This window comes from Ascaphus truei, chromosome 1 (genome assembly GCF_040206685.1).
Source record: "Ascaphus truei isolate aAscTru1 chromosome 1, aAscTru1.hap1, whole genome shotgun sequence".
NCBI classification, from domain to species: domain Eukaryota; kingdom Metazoa; phylum Chordata; class Amphibia; order Anura; family Ascaphidae; genus Ascaphus; species Ascaphus truei.
Window position 1 is genome coordinate 396,045,467 of NC_134483.1, and position 22,670 is coordinate 396,068,136.

A 22,670-nucleotide genomic window follows, 5' to 3' on the forward strand; every position below is an offset into this window, starting at 1 on the left:
CCTGGATTTTCTCGCATTTTCCCCCCAAAATCTGTTTCGCGGTGTAGAATCTGCAAACAGATTTGGTCAGTTTTAATCAGCGCGGATTCATCAAAAATAACCATTATGAAAAGCTGAAGGCACTGATCTGAGAGGTCGCAGCTCCTCAGGAAAAACAGACATTTTCACATTAAAGTGTAAATCAGCACCAACGCCCCAAAAAATAAAACATAAAAGGTACTATTAGGCTAAGGCCCCTGTCTTGCTTGCAGCGGCGCGTGCAACTCACTGCACTGCGATCTGCAGTCTGCAGGAAACTTTTTTCGGCGCGGGGGGGGGGGGGGCGTGGCCAAAACGGATGGGGGGCGTGGCCATGATGTGAGGGGGCGGGACCGCCCGTCAGTCGTTCAGCCCCTCAACTCCATCAGATCCTCAACCGCTGAGCCCCTCAACTCCTCACACACAGACAGGTACTCACGCACTCAGGCACACACACAGACAGGCACTCACGCACTCAGGCACACACACAGACAGGCACTCACGCACTCAGGCACACACACAGACAGGCACTCACGCACTCAGGCACACACACAGACAGGCACTCACGCACTCAGGCACACACACAGACAGGCACTCACGCACTCAGGCACACACGCAGACAGGCACACACACAGACAGGCACTCACGCACTAAGGCACACACAGCCGAGCGCACAAAACAGACACACAAGCAGCTCTCCTCCCCTACTCCCCATTGGCTGACTCGCGTACCACGTGACGCGTCAGCGCTGAAAAGCACAATCCGGTTGTAGCTCCAGCAGGCTGATGCGTCACAGTACATAGTCAGCCCTGCCGGACGGAGGCAGCGGGGGCAAGGACCATTCGATTAAGGGTCTGGTGACCCGTGGCCGCGTGCGCCGCCGGCCGCAGCGGGTTCGCAGCCTTACATTGTGGTACTGAGTAGAAGATTTGTAAATGAGCTGATACAGATTGCTACACGGCCGCGACACAAGGTACTGAAGCCTCCATAGAAACAGCTACACGAAGAGGTTATGATGGCCACAAGGCCGCACAGCGGGTCCAGGCCAAAGACCTTATACCAGACTGGTCCTAGTGGAGAGCGACAGCTTGACTATATCAGTGGCATCTGCGGGGACGGCCAAACAGCACACCCTGGAGAAGGTGGGGGGCGCTAGCTGCGAGAGGGACCTGACTGAAGTGCTGGTGAGATGCGGAGATTGCCTCCCACATAAGCTGCGATTTCCGCCGGAGTTGTGGAGAAGACATGGGGACCAAGCAGGACACTCGCTGGAGCTGCTGCGGGACAGGAGGACGCAGATCCCCCTGAAGTTGGCAGATCCTACTCCCACACCTTTCTGCACAACCCCCCCCCACCCCCCAGAGCATTAACATAAATAAATAAAAATAAAAAACTCACTGATACACGAGCCGAGCGGCCTTGTCTTGGGTCACAACTGAGGTGTCACAGCAGCCGAGAGATTGAGGGTTGGATCTGGAGGCAGGAGGATCCGGAACAGAGGGTAGTGCTAGAGGGAGATGACTGGATTGGGAGGGGTTCGTGGGCCCTTCTCTTCTCTCCAGCGTTGAAACAAGATGGCTGATGCAGCGGCACAGCAGTGAGAGGAAACTGCCGGCAGCGACTTGTGAGATGGGCGAGAGAGAAGACCTGCTGGAGTGGAGTGTTCAGAGCTGCGAGGGAGAACGGTCTGCTGATCTGATGGAGGGAAATGGCCTGCCGCTCTGGTGAGTCATGGTCTTAAGATATCGTTGCCGGGGCTGCAGGAGGGGGGGCTGCGGACCCCCCTTCACCTGGCGGAGTGCAGCCTGAGAGAGACCGATCGTGAGGAGGCCTGCAGAGAGAAGCAGAGGCCATTTTCTGCTCAGGAGGTAGTGGGAGTTGGGCCAACCCCCTGGGTCCTGTTCATTGATGGAGATCATCCCTGGGCCGTGTGATCCCTGAGAAGGCAGCTCTGTGGAGAAAGAGAAGGAATCCAGTGGTATGATACCAATCTCCATCTTAAAGGTACAGCGAATTACTGGAAAAAGGGCTACACAGACAAAAATACTTTACATTACCTTATCACATCCTGGCTCAGAGTGGAACCAACTTCCCAGGTGTCCTAAATTTAAAGTAAATGTGTCATTAATAACTAAAATTACTGACCATGGACTTTTGAAATAAAATATCTCACAAGCCATTAAAATCAATGAGAAGAGGCGCAGCACATGCGCGGCTGCTACGGAGATGGCAGCTTAGTTTAGGAGCTCCTCCCATACCCAACATTAAAAAGCACCAGAACAGCGATCAAAAATAACAAAACCACTAATAAACTACAGGATCCAATCCCCGGTCACCTAAGGATGACAACTAGAGCACAAAAAAGAAAGACGACAGTGGATCTGAAAATATATTTCTTAAATTCCAAGATGACGCGGGTGGGAAAAGAAATGGCGCCAGCGTCCATTTGTGGCTCCGACTCAGAGAGGGAGAGGAGTAAAAGTGGAGAGAGAGACCTGATCACGAAAAGCGTTCTTAAAAATAATCTGAAAAAACTATTCAATGATCTAAAGTCCCTGTTTCAATCTGAAATGCAGGAACTAAGGAGGGACATAACCCACATTGGTATTAGGACGGATGAGCTGGACAGGAAAATGGACTCCACAATAAAAGCGCTGCAAAAAAATGAAAAGAACACTACCTACCTTAAGACGCATCTATCAGGAATCGCAGACAGGAAGGAGGATGCTGAGAACAGGGATAGGATGAATAATATTAGGGTAAGAGGCTTCCCTGAATCCATCACTGGCATAGAGGAACACATCTCGAGATGGCGGGCCAGGCCACAGCTGAAGGAACCACCCAGGGATGTCATCATGTGTTTCCATTACTACACAATTAAAGAAGCGCTATGTCAAGTCACCCGAAATACTAATACATTTGAAGCAATAAAATTGCACGTTTTCAAGATTTTTCACCTACTACCATAGACAGATGCCGCAGACTGCAACCCATTACCAAACTCCTAAGGTACAAATGGACGTTTCCCTTTGGAAAACTGGTATTAAAAATGGGAAGGCCTTTTCCATGAGATCCCTAGAGGAGGGGGAAGATTTCCTAAAGAAAGTAGAAGTAAAATCAGGATGATATGTCCTCTCCTGCCACTACACACCTGAGAGGCCTAACCACCCACACTGGGGAAATTACCCTCTTCACCCACCCTCTCTACCCCCAATAAACAGTCAAATACAATACAAAAGCCAATACACCCATTGTGGTTACCTATGCCCTCAATGGTAGCAAAGATAACACCAATGGCAATGAATGGGTGCCCTACTACCCACCCCCTCTACCTCCAACAGCCCCCGTCCTCCCCCTTAACACATACAGTATAGTAATGGGCAAAATCCCTATTATCCAGATCTGGATAATAGCGCATGTGCCCATTAAAAATAAAATATACCCAGCCAGAATATAGTAAATAAAAGTTGGACTTACCCTGCGAGGATGAAGGCTATCCTCATCCTCCTCATCTTCAGTGTGCACTGACAGTAAACTAAAAAAGCCAACTACTGGTCTGTAACTCCTTATTTACCTCATTGTAATTAACGGGTTAACCCCCTCTCCCGCTTCCCACCCAGGAGGCCTAAACACGCTGCCCAGGAAAACTACTACCACCCCATCTATCCATTGATTGTCACTGTGGTAAACTATGCCCACAATATATGCATGGATTACCACAATGGCAATGAATTGGTAAGCTAAAAATGAAAAACAACCACTAAATGAAATACATTACATTTAAATAAATACAAAAATTTGCCCCAAAAAATATTGTTTGACATTGTGGAAACCATGGCCACAATATGGGCCTGGATTGCCGCAATGCAATGGATGGGCAAGCTAAATCAACCACTAAATAAAATACATAGCTAGCTGCTAAGGTAATGAAGCTTCTTTTATTTTATTTTATTAACACAGTATTAAGCAGGGGGCCTCCGGAAGTTGAACCGCATTCATTTCCCGAGTTACAGACTTAATCTTTCATTTTTTTTAAATTAATATTTGTATAATATTTTTATTTGAAATACCTCCCTTGGTTTTTAGTAAATTGCTCTATCATTAGTTTGTACAATATCTGCAATGAATGACTAATATGTTTCTAATTGTATTTGCAGGTAATAAAACAGTATGGCATTGGTAAAGAACTATATGACTGTTCCCTCTTTGATCTAGTGAAGTATGATGATTACAATGGTGACAAGCATCTTGCACTGGATGAATTCTACAGGGCATTTCGTAAGTATACAGGAGATTTTCCATGCTAATAATTTGGTTAAGTACGGTTACAATTAAAAGCATATTTTCTGCATCATTTTATCTATAGGAACCACTTGAGAAATTAGTAATTAGTATTGAAACCGAATGAGTCCACACAATTGGCAGGTACAGAAAATATGGACAGTGAGTCAGACAACTTATGGTATTACTAGTAAATGATGTGTTTACAAAAGTGCTTAGTTTTACAATAATGAATTATTTGGCTGCAGTGTTTCTCATAAAAAAAATAGTGCTGCCTTTTTTCATTTTCCTTTGTTAACTTTAGAAAGCATTGAGGTATTTTGGAATAATGTTAAACTCTAATCATTAACACAGCTTGTGTACATAGGGAAATGTCTAGTACAGACGTGACATTTTTTAACAAGCTTGTGAAACAGTTTAATTTTGGATAATTGCGAGGATTTAGCAAATTGTGGTGGTCACAAGTATTTAACAAAGTCGCCATTTGCAACTGTCTAACCAAGCTTTAAAAAACAATTTGACTGTAATTATTTCAAACAAATGCTATGAATTGTTGACAAACATTCACAAAAGACATATTGGAGTTCAACTTGGTAGTGTGATATGTTTGGGACCAGACTATTTAAAAAAAGTCCACCAGGTATCTGTTTGTTCTAGCAATCTTGTTTATAAGTGCAATACATATAGTACTGTACGATGAAGCTAAATACCACCGTACCTGGTGTGCAAGATTCTAGATTGGAGTAACCTCAACACCACTTCATACCTTCATTAGATTAATCAGGGAATGGATGCTGCATTTGCTGTAGCTCTGCTAAATGATCTAATTCTCATAAGTTTGATGACAGTCCTACATTTTAATGGCAAAAATGTGGGGGCACTAGTACTTTCACAAAACATCAACAAAGTTCTTGGAAAAATCCCATTAAAGTTCATGAAAAGAACTGACATTATCTTATATCAGGGGACGGTCTCCAATTCTGTAATAAACACATTACCTGTTTGATATTGTATATATTGTTTTATATTTATTATTGTGTTTCCTGTAAGCAAATTGTTTATCATTTTTTTAAAATCGGGTATGCTTTTGTGTATAAATACAGAGTGTATGTTTGAAGTGGGGTAGGATGACATCCCACTTCTTATCAGGAGGTCTGAAACTATCTGCTAACACGGTATGCAACATATATTTAAATGAGTCACACCCCATACCTCTTAAAAATATTTCCATAAGACTAATAGTGACAAGTCTAAGGGACCTTGTGATGAAGGGGCTACTATGTTTGTGATTTTGACTAATTTGAAACTTTTAATTCTTATCAGTAAATATTTAACTATCGAGTTTGTGCTTTTTTGTCTCTTTTTTTCAAACAATTTCAAGACAATAATTCTTTTGGATGGTGAGTTTAACTCCTTGACATTATGAGAGATTATTTTAAGCATAGTTTTCGGATGATAGTCTGAGTGAAATAGAAAATGTGCTAACATATATTAAGAAGATTACCAGAATTCAATAGGTAGTGCATTGTGTACCATGAGGAAAGACAAAAACATAAAACCCAAGATGGAAGAACATTGAATTACAAGTGAGCATTTTAAATGAAAATACTCAAAATTATGCTCTAAACAGTTGGTGGGGGATTAAGGCAAAACTTTAAGCAATCAGTGCTGGGCTTTAGCTAGAAAGGAATGACAAGTTTCTATACAGGAGAAATATTTAACAATGTGAACAGAGGATCATTGTATATCTGATAAAAGAACCAATAAACGTTAAAAATAGTGATTTAATGTTCGGGATCCATTAGAACAACTATAGTCAAGTTACTCAAGAACACTGTAGAGAATTGGTTAGACACTCGGACAAGCCCCAAGCACTCACAACTCACCGGGTAGGAACAAAAATAAAATACATTTTATTAAACTACATAATAAAAGTGACAAACTGGGGACATATTGGGACAAAACAAACAAAACTCTCCTCCCACATGTTTCACGCTCTAAGCTGTTAGAGCGTGAAACATGTGGGAGGAGAGTTTTGTTTGTTTTGTCCCAGTATGTCCCCAGTTTGTCACTTTTATTATGTAATTTAATAAAATTTATTTTATTTTTGTTCCTACCCGGTGAGTTATGAGTGCTTAGGGCTTGTTCGAGTGTCTAACCAATCCTCTATAGTGTTCTTGATTCTGCTTTCTGATTGGATGGACCCACAGCAGCAGTGCAGGACTGGCTTCTTGCTTTATTGTCGGTATACAGCTTTGGAGATACAGCGTATGTGTTATGGCACACTTTTCCCTGGATCAACTGTGACATAAAGATTGCAACATCGCGCAGGACAAACAGAGGTAATTTCAAATCATTTACCCACTATGAGATATTTTCTTGCCAGCAATTTGTACAGAGCGAGATAGGTTAACTCGCTTCCACGGAGAGATATACAGACTGCCACACTTATATACACTGTCTCCTGATCATTATAATACCCCTGCACGTGAAGGCTGCTGACAACAAGCCATTTCATACTACGTTTATTGCCTCATATAACCACTATCCCTTCCACATGTGCTGGGATTTAAGTGTCTTTAGAGCTGCCAATGGTCTCTATATATTACTCAAGTTACTCTCCTTATTTTTGTATCTGTGTGTTTTGTGCTAGTGTGGGTTGAGAGCTAGTCAAACTTTAATAACATAGCAGTGATTTCCTAATGAAAAGAAGACAAGATTTGTAATTCTACCGTGTTCCGTACATTCATACAGTAGCATCCTCAGCCTTGAATAAAATATATGATTTCAATTATTTCTAAAAAGCTAAATAATGGTGGGAGAAGAATGTTTCCCTGTCGTGCACATTATATACAGGAGTGCAGTCCATTGTGCATGATATCTCCTGCTTTTACTGTTGGGACTACTTTGTCAGTGAACCAGAGCCTCAAGAATCAGTCACGTCCTTAGCAGCTTGGGTGCAGGCTTGTGGCTCCGGGATGCAAAAACAATGGGGGATGGACACACATACACACACAGACAAGGAGGGAAAGCAGGGGAGAGAAAAGAGAGGTCAGGTTGTATCATGGGATCCAGTGGAGTCCTCCGGTGCATCAAATCCACTTTGATGATGATGATAAGACCCTTCATGTCCTCAGGTCTTTTGTGGGTTATGGCCCAGGGAACTCCATTGTGGCCAAATTCTTTGAGGCTTTGGTTGTGATATTGAGGGGTCTCCCTGTGGCACAATGTCCATTTATTTGAACACATGCAAAGCCTCTTCCTCCATCTTGATGGATTATTGGGCTCAATTTCTCATTTTGAGAAATAATGGAAAGCCCCATTTTATATGGATTTTGTTCCCCATCAGCACTGTGGTTCTACTTTAAATACCTCTTTTTCTTGCTAAGGTCAGTGGTGATAGGTCAGGGAAGACCTGCAACTTTCTGAAAGTTTCAGGGAGTTCTGCTCCTAGACTGAAAGCATTAAGTGTATTCCAATTAATACTGTATGTAAGTAATGTATGTGCACCAGGACATCTCTGGGAGTTTCCTGAGGTGCTGTTATGGGCATCCTGGTGAAATTTTCAGAGTACATCAGCACCTTCTTGATCTCAGTCAATGGCAGAAAAGTCTGGAAGAAATCCATGGAAAAGCATTATGTGGAATAATGGATACATAAATCCAAAGGGGGGGGGGTTTAGGCCCCCAGTGGAGCAAGAAACCCAGGGCTGCACTCACCAGCCCTGACGAAGCATAGAACCTATGCGAAACGGCCCGTCGGTTTTAGATGACGTCATTCCTTTGACGTAGGTGGGGGCGACCAGGATGTGGCCAGGAGAGGTTGCTGTACCGTGTCTACCATCAGCCACGCGGCGGAACGGGTTGTATTAGCCCTGTCTTTTTACCTATACACCTCTCGTGTTTGCTACATAGCTTTGGGTGACGGGACACTACAATATATACCCTTTGCGGGAGGCTGTTTATGCGCACGGTCTCTCACCACAGGGGAGTGTGTTTCTGTATGTGCCTGATTCACAGCAGTATTTAGGCTGAGTATACAGTACTCCAGCGGGAGGCCATTCATATCTTTGGTTCCCTACTGTAGGGACTTAACTGTGTATCCATATGTGCATGTTACATCACAGTGGCAACTTTGGATTACATATGTGCGGACACCCACTAGGTGTCTCTCTGTCATCAGCCGGTGACCCTAACAGCTTAGATATTTATCATGAATGTTAGATTATCCCCATGTACCTTACCTGATTGCTAGCTGCTATAAAGGTACATACTCTGCTCCTCTGGCCATTCAAGTCTCTTATCAGTTAGTACTTCCAGCGTCATATTGTTAGGATGTGCTCACCACAAACGAGACGGGACCACGGTGCTGAGGTGGGAAGGTAGAAACACCACCCACAGCCACGAGGACACGTCTTGAAAGTAGATTGGTCGGGGATTCCGGATCGGGGCAGGAGAGGTACGGTTGGTAGAGAGTGCCGTTTGCCAAATCCAGGGTTAGAGAGAGGGACGTTGTCGTTTACCGTAAGCCAGGGTCGGGATGCCAGAGATGCGGAGAGTCGAATTGCCGTGTGCCGAGTTCGGGATGCCAGAGGTACAGGAAGACGTAGCGGAAGCCGGTTTGATACACGAGGAGATCTGAAAAAATAGAACTAGGGAGGCAGAGAATGGTAAGGACAACTGGTACTATGCTCAACCAAAGAACCAGTGATTTTGGCAGGTATATAAAGGAGTGAGGGTCCAATAGGATTGCAGCCATAAAGGGGTGTGTAGAAGGAGCCAGCGGTAGCAGGGATAGGTCCCTTATGAGTCCCAGGAGATGAGGCATAAAGGGCAGCAATCTGGCTGCATTCAATAGCAGCAACAGTCTTGGGACCTGTACCTTTAAGAGGCGGTTGCGCCTCCGTGTGGCCGCGCCTCTGTGTAGCAGCGCCTGCGGCTGCGTGCGCACCCCCACGCCCTGATCCGAGGGCAGAAGAGAGAGAAGAACGTGTGCGCGCGCGCACAGTGCAGGGGCTCGCGCGCCTCTCTCCGGCGTCCCTGCGAGTCAGGATGGTGTCAGGCGAGGCAGCAGGTAAGTGGGAGGCACGCCGTGAACGGCGTGTCTCCATAATCCTTACAGTACCCCCCCCTTCAGGGGCGACCTCCGGGCGACCATGATAAGGCTTGGAAGGGTTTCTTCGATGAAAAGCCCGTAGAAGTTGAGGTGCGTGAAGATCCCGGTAAGGAATCCAAGAACGTTCCTCTGGACCGAACCCCCTCCAGTGAACCAGGTATTGTACTCCTCCTCTGGACTTTCTTGAATCGAGGACAAACTGGACCTCGTACTCCTGTTGACCCGAAATCATAATCGGAGGTGGAGAAGAAGTTTTCTTGGAAAAGCGAGAGCTGCGAAACACTGGTTTGAGTAAAGATACATGAAAAACTGGTGAAATCTTCATAGAAGGTGGAAGGCGTAGTTCGTAAGCCACAGGGTTAATCCTCCTAACCACGGGAAAGGGACCGAGGAACTTGGGAGCAAGCTTCATGGTAGGAACCTTCAACCGGATATTCCTAGATGAAAGCCACACCGTGTCCCCTGGAACGAACTCCGGCACTTGTCGTCGAAGGCGATCTGCTTGGAGTTTCTGTCTCCCTGTAGCTACCCTCAAGTTCTCCTGTATCTTAGACCACAAAACCTTTAGGTGAGAGACGTGTTTGTCCACTGCTGGCACCCCAGATGGTAGTGAAGAGAAGGGTAACCGGGAAGGATGGAATCCATAATTTATAAAGAACGGAGATTCTTGGGTAGAGTCGTTGCGGAGAGAGTTCAAGACAAACTCGGCCCAAGGAAGTAGATCCACCCAGTCCTCCTGAGTATCCGTGATGAAGCATCGGAGATATTGTTCTAAGCTTTGATTGACTCTCTCTGTTTGCCCATTGGTCTGTGGATGGTATCCTGAGGAGAAGTGAAGAGCGATTCCCAACCTTTTGGAAAAGGCACGCCAAAATTTTGACACGAATTGCGAGCCCCGGTCAGAGACAATGGTAGAAGGAACTCCGTGAAGGCGAAAAATCTCCTGAATAAACACATCTGCCAGCCTGGGGGAATTTGGAAGACCCCTCAAAGGAACAAGGTGCGTCTGCTTGGAAAATCGATCGATGACCACTAAAATAGTATTCTTCCCTTTGGATTCTGGAAGTTCCACAATAAAATCCATAGAGATATGACTCCAGGGGCGATCTGGAATGGGTAATGGAAGGAGTAGACCAGCGGGTCTGACACGAGGTACCTTGTTACGAGCGCAAATGCTACATGCTTTGACAAACTCCTCTACGTCTTTAGCCCTCTCTGGCCACCAGAAGGTACGTTGAACTAGATCGTTGGTCTTCCGTATCCCTGGGTGTCCTGCTGATTTAGACGAATGACACCACTCGAGGACCTTCTTGCGGTGTTGAGGTGCCGTGTAGAGTCTTCCCTCCGGAACCTTGAGTCCCCTCGGAGTCTGTGACTGTTCCGACTGAATTTTGCTCATGACCTCAAAGGAGTTGGCAGACAGGATACAACTAGAGGGGATAATAGACTCAAGCTGTTCCTCGGACCTGTCATCCGCAAGAAATTGTCGAGATAAAGCGTCCGCCTTAAGGTTCTTGGAGCCAGGAATAAAAGAAATAAGAAAATTAAATCGTGAAAAAAACAAAGCCCAGCGGGCTTGTCGAGCATTCAACCGACGTGCCCCCTCCAGGTAAAGGAGGTTCTTATGGTCCGTAAGGATGGTAATAGGTGTCTCGGTACCCTCTAAGAAATGTCTCCACTCCTCCAACGCCAATTTGATCGCCAAAAGCTCCCTATTTCCGACATCATAATTCTGTTCAGCGGAAGAGAATTTCTTAGAAAAAAAAGCACAGGGATGCAGTCTGGCTAACGGAGAAGTTCTCTGGGACAGAACAGCCCCGGCCCCAATGTCCGAGGCATCTACCTCCAAGGTGAACGGGAGTCCAGGATCTGGGTGGGTGAGGATGGGAGCAGACACAAAAGCCTTCTTGAGACTCTCAAACGCTTCTTTAGCGGTCACTGACCATGATGACGGATCTGCCCCTCTCTTGGTGAGGGCGGTTATGGGGGATACGGTATCAGAAAAATTGCGGATGAACCGTCGGTAATAATTTGCAAAACCTAAAAAGCGTTGCACGGCTTTGAGAGTAGTCGGAAGAGGCCACTCCAAGATAGCTTTAAGTTTCTCCGGATCCATTTTGAAACCGGAATCCGAGATTACGTAACCCAAGAATGCCACGGATTTAAGGTGGAACTGGCACTTCTCCAATTTCGCAAAAAGATGGTTCTCCCGTAAACGTAATAGTACTTGTTGAACGTGTTTAATATGATCTTGAGCGGTCTTAGAAAAGATGAGGATGTCATCTAAATAAACAATAAGAAAAGTGTTGAGAATGTCCCGAAAGATCTCGTTGACAAAATCCTGGAAAACTGCTGGTGCATTGCACAACCCGAAAGGCATAACAAGATACTCGTAGTGGCCGTCATGGGTGTTGAAAGCAGTCTTCCACTCGTCCCCCTCTCGTATCCTTACTAAATTGTAGGCACCTCTCAGATCCAATTTAGAAAAGATGGTTGCTCCCTGGAGGCGGTCGAATAATTCTGGAATCAAAGGCAGGGGGTAGCGATTTTTGCGAGTGATATTATTCAAACCCCGATAGTCTATGCATGGACGGAGAGATCCGTCCTTCTTCTTGACAAAGAAAAAACCTGCTCCGACCGGGGAGGAAGACTTCCTGATGAAACCCCTCTCCAAGTTCTCGGCAATGTAGGTGTTCATAGCCTTTGTCTCTGGGAGAGAGAGAGGATAAGATCTTCCCCTGGGAAGAGGTGCGCCAGGAAGTAAGTCAATGGGACAATCAAACGGGCGGTGCGGCGGTAGTACCTCAGACCGTGCTTTGTCAAATACGTCACGGAAATCCCAGTACACAGAAGGTAAGGAGTTGATCTTCTCGGATATGGTAGACACTCCTCCAATCCTCTGGAAAACCCTGGTACATGTCTTGGCACAAGAAGGAGCCCACTGAACCGGTTCCCGATCCGTCCAGTCGATGCGAGGATTATGAAGTTGAAGCCAGGGAAGACCCAAAATCAACTCAGCAGAGGGCGTGTGGATGACATCGAGAGTAATGATCTCTGTATGGACGTCCACGAACTGCAGTAGGAGAGGTACTGTCTGAAGCGTGATAAATGCTGGCTTAAGAGGTCGACCATCGATGGCCTCCAGACCTACAGGCGTCTCCTTGTTGACAAAAGGGATATTGTTCTGTCTAGCAAAAGTTTCATCAATGAAATTACCTGCCGAACCGGAATCAATGAACGCCCGTGCCCGGGTGTGGAACCCCTCTCCAGACAGTATTATAGGTAAGACTATCCTGGTGGGTAGGATGTTTTGGATGATGGAAGAAGGGGTCAGTATTCCCAATGAAACTCTCCCGGATCTCAGTGGGAGCTGGCGTTTCCCGGTTTAAGGGGACACTGGGCCACGGCGTGAGTGGAATTGCCACAGTACATGCAAAGACCGGCCGTGCGCCTACGTAACTTCTCAGCCGGAGATAGTCGGTTGCCCCCCAACTGCATGGGTTCAGGAATGTCCCCGGAAGAAGGTGACGGAGCCACGAAGGAGGGTGCAAGAGTTCTTGGAACCCTTAAACGATAATGAGTACGTTCATATTTACGTTCCAACAGGCGTTGATCCACCCGAATAGCCAGAGCGATTAAGTCCTCTAGGTTAGTAGAACGATCTCGTGCGGCGAGCTCGTCCTTTAGGGTCTCCGATAATCCTTGCCAGAACGCGGAAGATAGGGCGTCATCGTTCCAACCTGTTTCAGCAGCAAGAGTGCGAAATTCCACCGCATATACAGCAACCGAACGGTCTCCCTGGTTAATGTGGTGAAGAGCAGAAGCTGCTGTTAACTTTCGTGCTGGTGTGTCAAAAACTCTTCGGAATTCCTGAACGAAGAGATCGATGTCCTGTGTGAGCGCCCCCTGTTGCTCCCAGATGGGAGAGGCCCACGCCAGTGCCTGGTCGGTGAGAAGGGAGTAGATGTAGCCGACCCTGGAGACAGAAGACACAAAGCGAGAGGGAGAGAGCCTAAATTGTACAAGACATTGGTTAATGAATCCCCGACATCCTTGAGGATCCCCCGCATAATGTCTTGGTGGCGGAATACGTGGTTCCGGAGTGAACGGAGATAACGAAAAAGGGTTAGGCTGTGCAGTAGGTGCCACGAGAGGAGATTGCCGAGTGAGGGTTCGGACCTGAAGAGTAAGAGAGTGGAGGCTTTGCTGCATGGTATCCAAGCGTCTATCGGATTGCTCCAAATAAGTCTCTAATCTGGTAAACAGAGCAGAATGGGCATTTAAAGTCCGCTCCACCTCAGCTTGGTCCATGTTTGTTGGGTTGAGCATAATGTTAGGATGTGCTCACCACAAACGAGACGGGACCACGGTGCTGAGGTGGGAAGGTAGAAACACCACCCACAGCCACGAGGACACGTCTTGAAAGTAGATTGGTCGGGGATTCCGGATCGGGGCAGGAGAGGTACGGTTGGTAGAGAGTGCCGTTTGCCAAATCCAGGGTTAGAGAGAGGGACGTTGTCGTTTACCGTAAGCCAGGGTCGGGATGCCAGAGATGCGGAGAGTCGAATTGCCGTGTGCCGAGTTCGGGATGCCAGAGGTACAGGAAGACGTAGCGGAAGCCGGTTTGATACACGAGGAGATCTGAAAAAATAGAACTAGGGAGGCAGAGAATGGTAAGGACAACTGGTACTATGCTCAACCAAAGAACCAGTGATTTTGGCAGGTATATAAAGGAGTGAGGGTCCAATAGGATTGCAGCCATAAAGGGGTGTGTAGAAGGAGCCAGCGGTAGCAGGGATAGGTCCCTTATGAGTCCCAGGAGATGAGGCATAAAGGGCAGCAATCTGGCTGCATTCAATAGCAGCAACAGTCTTGGGACCTGTACCTTTAAGAGGCGGTTGCGCCTCCGTGTGGCCGCGCCTCTGTGTAGCAGCACCTGCGGCTGCGTGCGCACCCCCACGCCCTGATCCGAGGGCAGAAGAGAGAGAAGAACGTGTGCGCGCGCGCACAGTGCAGGGGCTCGCGCGCCTCTCTCCGGCGTCCCTGCGAGTCAGGATGGTGTCAGGCGAGGCAGCAGGTAAGTGGGAGGCACGCCGTGAACGGCGTGTCTCCATAATCCTTACACATATATACTGGGAATACACATATATCAGGTGTACTAAAGGTACACTGGCGACACACTTTATTCGAGCTTGGCTAGTCCCACGAATTCGGGTATACCCGGGTGTATTGAGGTTTGTGACTGTTTTCTGCCCGAGTACATTGAGTTATTTTCCAAGCAGGGATTGAAGCATTTTATTCCCGCTGGCTGCAATACTGCACAGTATATATATATAAACTGCATTACAATTCATGAATTTATGTCATCTGGTAGACACGCGAAGCATTGCAGCCTATTAAATCCTAATCATTATCATTTAACAGATCAGCCGCCCATCAGCCAGGCATGAACCCAGGCTGGGAAGGCAAATGCAACGGGGCTTGTCAGAGGTTAGTAGTGGCTTATTCCTGGTATCTGCCAGGTACATACCGGGTATTTGCTCGAATAAAGTGTGTCGGTGCAGTACATGAGACTTTGTTCTGCCCTGGTCACTTACCCACCTCATGTTTTTACGCACTTCTCTTTACTCGATTACCCTACACCCCCTGATGTTCCTTTCCCTTGTATATATATATAATAAACCTTTTTTGTTTTGCGTTGCGTAGCTCAGGGCTATTGGCCCGGGACATATTGTGTGGTCCCTTCTACTCTCTCTCGTGAGTGCAGCCCTGGGTTTCTTGCTCCACTGGGGGCCTAAACCCCCCCCTTTGGATTTATGTATCCACTAATTTTTACCCTATGCACCATGAGCTACATTATACTCTATATTGAATAGTCGGTGAGCGATAAGCATTTGTGTGTTTGTTTTGTGGAATAATGGTCCTGTTCCTCAGGCACCCCCTGATCTGCAGATTTTCTCCTAGACCAGTTTCTTGGGGTCCATTGCTTATCCCTTCTAGGGAGGATACCTTTTGTTCTACATTGATCTGTGTTAATTCTATCATCCATATTAATTTTTATGGCGTTCGTGCAGTTCTCAATGGCAGTGAAATCCTGTCTACAATTAAGCTTGCAGAGTAAGTTTAAAGTATGCAAAAAATGTGTGCATTTATTTAGCTGTGATAGGAGTGGGGTTTTCTGACTCTGGTTCAGATGAGGATGATCTATCAGATTGTATGATCTCCACCGCCATGTCTACGCATGTTGGGGTCTCCGTGCCTCTCCCCCTCCGACCTCCATCATCGCTCCCTCCGTTTGCTTAGAATGCCTCTCAAGGACTATGGGTGCAGTTTTCTCTTAATATTTTGTAGTTTTGAAGGGATTAACCCTGTTTTCTTATTATCTCACTGCCTTCCTCGTGGAAAAGCAGTTTTATGTGGCCACCATCTTAGAGCTTCTCCAAACCACTATATCCTTATTTTTGTTTTCTTTAAAACTGCAGCCCAAACTCCTACAGTGGTATGAGGAGAAGGCACTAACGCCAACCGCCAGCAACCAACCAACCAAGCCCTGCTCCTCTCCAGCTCAGACAGTAGGGAAAGGCATCCTTCAGCACAACCAGCAAAAAATGGGACATGGAGTAGAGTAGTGTAGTGGGGGGGGGGTATTAACAGTAGTTGGGTGGATGGGGGAGTTATTTAGAGTAGAGAAGTGTTGTGGGATTATTCTAGGGGGTGGGGTGGTCAACTTAATAAGAATAGTGGGAGATTTAAGGCGGATTTATAGTACTAGGATTTGTTTTTTACATTTTCTATAACTATAAATATGTGGAATTAATAATATACAGCACAACAAGTATTAAAACATACTGCATGATTTTTGGTGTACTGTATATACAGTGTACAAAACTGTAATCCAGTATGGTCATCCCAGTTCATACACTGTCAATTATTAGATCCATTAAATATAACCAACTGAAAACAATTGCTGCCCTTGCCTCTACCTGCACTTGCCTTAATGAAAAACTATGACATTAGAGAATTATGTACAAAAGGAGACCATATTTTAAAAAACACTTTTTAACAATACTATACTCATATGAAAATAATGTACATGGCTCTAAATATGTGCACATTACTTACTACAGTACATGTGCAAGTGTAGCAATGGGTAGAGGTGACAAGGGAGCGGGACACCATGCACATGTAAAAGAAGAGAGATCACAATCAATAGTAGGGAAATAGTAGGGAAACTACTTGAAGGTTTAATACGGGATAATATTCAGGAATACCTAATGGAAAACAAAATTATTAGTAATAGTCAGCATGGATTTATGAAGGATAGATCTTGCCAAACTAACCTTATTTGTTTCTTTGAGGAGGTAAGTAGGAATTTAGACCAGGGTAATGCAGTTGATGTGGTCTACTTAGATTTTGCAAAGGTTTTTGATACGGTTTCACACAAGAGGTTGGTGTACAAAATAAAGAAAATTGGACTCAGTAATAATATATGCACCTGGATTGAAAACTGGTTAAAGGACAGACAACAGAGGGTTGTCATAAATGGAACTTTTTCAGGTTGGGCTAAAGTCGTGAGTGGAGTACCTCAAGGATCGGTACTGGGACCCCTGCTTTTTAACTTGTTTATTAATGACCTTGAGATTGGGATCGAGAGCAAAGTCTCCATCTTTGCTGATGATTCTAAATTGTGTAAGGTAATAGAATCAGAGCAGGATGTAATTTCTCTTCAGAAGGACTTGGAGAGACTGGAAACGTGGGTAGGTAAATGGCAAATGAGGTTTAATACAGATAAATGTAAGGTTATGCATTTGGGATGCAAGAATAAAAAGGCGACTTACAAATTAAATGGAGATATATTGGGGGAATCCTTGATGGAGAAGGATTTAGGAGTGTTTGTAGACAGCAGGCTTAGCAATAGTGCCCAATGTCATGCAGTAGCTGCAAAGGCAAACAAGATCTTATCTTGCCTCAAACGGGCAATGGATGGAAGGGAAGTAAACATATTTATGCCCCTTTACAAAGCATTAGTAAGACCACACCTTGAATATGGAGTACAATTTTGGGCACCAATCCTAAGAAAAGACATTATGGAACTAGAGAGAGTGCAGAGAAGAGCCACCAAATTAATAAAGGGGATGGACATTCTAACTTATGAGGAGAGGCTAGCTAAATTAGATTTATTTACATTAGAAAAGAGGCGTCTAAGAGGGGATATGATAACTATATACAAATATATTCAGGGACAATACAAGGAGCTTTCAAAAGAACTATTCATCCCACGGGCAGTACAAAGGACTCGGGCCATCCCTTAAGGTTGGAGGAAAGGAAATTTCACCAGCAACAAAGGAATGGGTTCTTTACAGTAAGGGCAGTTAAAATGTGGAATTCATTACCCATAGAGACTGTGATAGCAGATACAATAGATTTGTTCAAAAAAAGGTTGGACATCTTTTTAGATGGGAAAGTTATACAGGGATATACCAAATAAGTATACATGGGAAGGATGTTGATCCAGGGAATAATCCGATTGCCAATTCTTGGAGTCAGGAAGGAATTAATTTTTCCCCTAAATGGTTTTTTTTGTTTGCCTTCCTCTGGATCAATAAGTATAGGTATAGAATAAAGTATCTGTTGTCTAAATATAGCATAGGTTGAACTTGATGGACGGAAGTCTTTTTTCAACCTCATCTACTATGTAACTATGTAACTATGTAACAAAAATAGTTCAGTACTGTAAAGCACAAAAATGATAATCCTATGAAATTCTGCAAAGGTTATACTCACAAGCAGACAGTGAGTAAAGGCATTTCACACATAAAGTGTACACGAACAGTAGTCCCACGTAGATGGGCGTCTGGGGACCAGGATGGGATGGATAGGGTGCACTACAGCAGAGGACATGAACACACCATAGCGCAAACTGTGCAAAAATTTAATGAATTAAAAGACAATTCACAAGTGCTCACTTACAAAGTATAAGAGATTATCAGGCAATAAGGAATCAGAGGTACAGGCATATGATGATCTCACCGCCCCTTCCTCTCCAGGAGTCGCGATTAGGTTTGGAATGGAGATGCTCTGCCACAGGTGCTCCTAATTGCGGCTGCAAGAAGCAACAAACAGCTCAATGTCTTTCCTCCATGTGTCTTGGTATCTGCCTTGATTCGACGCGTTTTGCTAGAGAACTAGCTTCGTCAGGAGCTACAAGAATCCACTATCATTTCGGGTGATGTATCATGGTCCAAACGCGTAAAAAGTAATAAAAAAGCAGAATGATTTTAGGGACAGTCTGCAGATAACAACCAGTACTCTATTTATTTGAAAAATGTAAATTTTTATAATATTGGTTGTTGGAAAAAAAATATATATATATATAAAGAATATTTGTAATTGCTTATCGAATATATAAGATCTCCAATCATATTCATTGATAGCAACGACATACCTTAGTGGATCCGATGTGTATCAAACGTACATGTAAAAGAAAAAGGATAAAAAACAGCAATGAAACATGGTACATTCACCCATCTTAACATCACTGGTTTCACATCTCATTACAACCGTCATTAAAGAAAAATGTATTGCAGATTAAAATTAAATAAAGTATAATCACACTAAGAAAGCTCCCAACTCAAAATCAGCATTGAGACCTGACGGGATCAGAGTCCTTAATTTATAAATCCAGTGTTTTTCTCTCTTTGTTAATTCTGTCTCCCTGTTACTGCCCCTCCAGTGTAGTTTTACGTGTTCAATCCCTTTATATTTCAAACTATTGGAATCTGATTGGTGACACAGTTCATAATGTCGAGATACAGTAGAGACAACTCTTATTCTAACAAATACCAGTGGCAATTCCCCAAAAGACCCAGGTACACACAGGTACATTCTGAATACATGCCTTAAACTTTCCTTAAACTAGCCCCAGCATTTCTGCATTGATTAATGGCCTATCAGATTAACAGCGGGGGTCCCTGGCAGTCCCATTCAAACTGAATTGGACTGCCAGGGATCCCTGCTGTGTTAATCCTATGGGTCGTTAGTCAATGCAGAAATGCCTTAAACGTGCCTCAAACTAGCCCAGAACATACCCAGCACATACCCAGCACATACCCAGAATGTAACCCGGCTAGTTTACAGCAAATGTTAGAATAAACGTTGCCTCTACTGTACACTGTGTGTGGGAAGTTTTCTTCTGATGTTACCCAGGTGTTCTAAAATTCACACTTTGAGAGGTCGTGTTGTCTTCCCTATGTATTGGAGGCCGCATGTCCTTTAACATTTGACCGAAAGGACCTGTTAGTTGTATCTTTATTCCTACAGGCCTTGCATGAAAGACAGCCAAAAAAAGCCTTTGATCGGTCTCAACCAGTTATCATTGGGGATCTTCTTTTCCTCTATCAGGGCACTAGGAGCTAGTTGATTCTTCAGATTTTTACTTTTCCTATATATAACTTGAGGCATATCAGGTACAATTTCTTTAAGCACTGGATCATTCTTTACTAGATGCCAGTGCTTTCTTATTATTTTCCTTATATTGACTGCTCCTATGTTATAGTTCGTAAGAAAGGCCCAGTCTAAATTGGTCTTTTGGCTGGAATTATCCCCTTTCGCTCTAGGTTTTAAAAGGTCTTTTCTGTTCAATAGTCTAGTTTTACGAATGGCCTCATCTAATTTCTCTTTTTAATATTCTCGTTCTAAAACCCTTTTTGTTAGAATTTCAGACTGTGACTCAAAATCCTCCTCATTCGTGCAATTCCGTTTAAGCCGCCGATATTGTCCAAATAGGACATTGTCGACCCAATGTGGATGATGGCAACTAGATGTTAGTATGAAATTGTTAGTGTCTACAGGTTTAAAATACGTGCGACTCTTCAATGTATTGTCTTCAACAAAGATGGTTAAGTCTAAAAAATCAATAGAATGTGTGCTATATTGATAGGTAAAATTCAGATTGGCATTGTTATTATTAATGTAGACCATAAAGTCCTTCAGTGCAGCATCGCTGCCTTTCCATACAATAAAGACACAGCACCAAGCTCACGCCGAGCCCTGGGTAGGACCAGATGTAATCGTCCTCCCAGATGCCCATGAATAGATTGGCATAGCTCGGCGCGAACTTGTTACCCATGGCGGTTCCACATCTCTGGAGGAAATATTGACCATTAAAATTAAAATAATTATGGTCAAGGATAAACTGGATAAACTATATCCCTTCCAATAGAAACTCTAACTGATCAATCATCATGTCTGAATCTGATTCTAACACTTTCTTTCTGCACATCCCTGCACATGCCCTATTGACATGTACAGGGAAGTGACATCACACGTCGCTAACAAGCATCCCTCAGTCCACCCTGAATCTGTCAGGATGTTAATAACGTCAGTGGTGTCCTTTAGATATTACCTTAATCCAACTACATATATTTGTAAAAAATGGTCGATATACTCAGAGAAATTATGGGTAATTGACCCAATCCCTGAGATTATAGGACGGCCAGGAGGGTGAGTCAAGGATTTGTGCACTTTCGGTAAAAATAAAAAACAGGCAAAAAACAAAACAAAAAAAAAAAACAGGCAGCCTGGGGTTACTAATAGACAAGAAGTCAAATTCTCTTTTATGTGTAGCAGTACATGGAATGCATTTGCATTCCACTTAAGTTGTGATGCTCATGTACATACATGGCATTACTCAGTGAAACACACATGCATTCCACAGATTATATTCTGGATGACCTTCAAACAAATGCAATAACAGCTCTTGGAATAACCTAGTGTCTGTACCTGTATTGCAATATAATTGAGATTGGCGCTAACACACTTATGTCTGAACGTCACTTGTTACTGTCCTGGGGACAGACCCGCAAAGCAGAGGTAGGGAGTTTAGACTGACCCGTATCTGGTATCTGGGTCCTCAACAAGTAAGGATATTGGGGTTCAGTTCCGAGTTTAGGACAGGGGGCAGCTGCTTAGTAATGGTCATGGTTCCAACGTCGGGGCAGGAGAGAGGCAGATAGTCGAGGGGCAGGGGTCTAAGTAAGGTAAAAACTACAGACAAGGATTCAAGCAAAAGTAAGGTAAAGGTTACCTTTCACAGGCAAGTACAAAGAGGACTGAGAGCCTTATAAAGGGTAATGACAGGTACCAGCAATTGCCATCTCAACCAGAGGCTTACTTCCTGTATTGGTGGCCATGTTGGTGCACCCAGTGATGTCAGTAAGCATCCCTGTGGGTACTAAGAATCCTCTCACACACATTGCTATACCGCATCAGCAGACAAGCGAAAAACAAACATTTTGCGTGTTTTCAGACATTGCGTAACCGTAGGTGACACATATAACTCCTCCCTCATGTTCTCCTGTCACATTCACAATGTAGCTAAAACCTGTAATTTTTCTTCTGTAACATTGCAAAGATACTAGTATATCATTTCCTCTGTTGCTCTACTGCTAAAACTCTTACACAGTCCCTTATTCTCTCCCGTCTCCACTATTGTAACCTTCTACTGTCTAGCCTTCCTGCCTTTCACCTGTCTTCTCTTCAATCTACTGTATACTAAATGCTGTTGCTAGAGTCACTTTACTCTCTCTTAAATTTGTCTAAGCATTTCTCCTGCTTATGCCTATGAAATCTCGTATTACACACAAAGTTATCCTCCTTACTTTTACGGCTATACACTATTCTACCCCTCCTTATATCTCAGCCCTAATTTCTCACTATACACCGTCCCAACGTGTGCGTTTTGCTCAATGATGTCTTCTGTCTTCCCATTTTGTATCAAAGGCCTCTCCCGCCTAAACACTTTCTCACTCTGTCCTTCCCCTCAATATTTGACTAGCACACTCTCTATCCATCTTTAAGAAGCATTTTAAACACCTCTTTAATGAAGTATATGAGTAGCTCCATGGCTGATATTATACACATTATACATGGACCTTAACCCCTTGCAGATGCACTTACCAGAGCACCCTCCTTCTGTATCTGTACATTCTGCCTACTTACTACTTACATTATAAGCTCTTCAGGACAGGGACTCCTTTTGTTAATGTTACTTTTATGTCTGAAGCACTTATTCCCATTATGTGTTATATTATTATATCATGTGTATAAGTGATATGTATATAAATGGTGCTATATAAAGATATACATGCATATATTCTGTAACAGGAGCAGTAACGTCTGCTACTGTACATCTGTAAATTCTTTGTAATTGTTGAAGTGTCACCATGCAAACCAAACAGGTATAGTTGAAATTCTCT

At 44.2% G+C, this 22,670-nt stretch overlaps 1 protein-coding gene across 3 annotated transcripts in view; it reads left to right on the forward strand.

Moving 5' to 3' along the window:
- Nucleotides 1-22,670, forward strand: part of FSTL5 (follistatin like 5) — an 816,421-nt gene that overhangs the window by 438,392 nt on the left and 355,359 nt on the right. For all 3 annotated transcript variants that reach the window (XM_075612304.1, XM_075612322.1, XM_075612313.1), the window contains one exon: nucleotides 4,176-4,296. In XM_075612304.1, coding sequence (XP_075468419.1) covers nucleotides 4,176-4,296 — 121 coding nt within the window. The remainder of the gene's footprint in view (nucleotides 1-4,175; nucleotides 4,297-22,670) is intronic.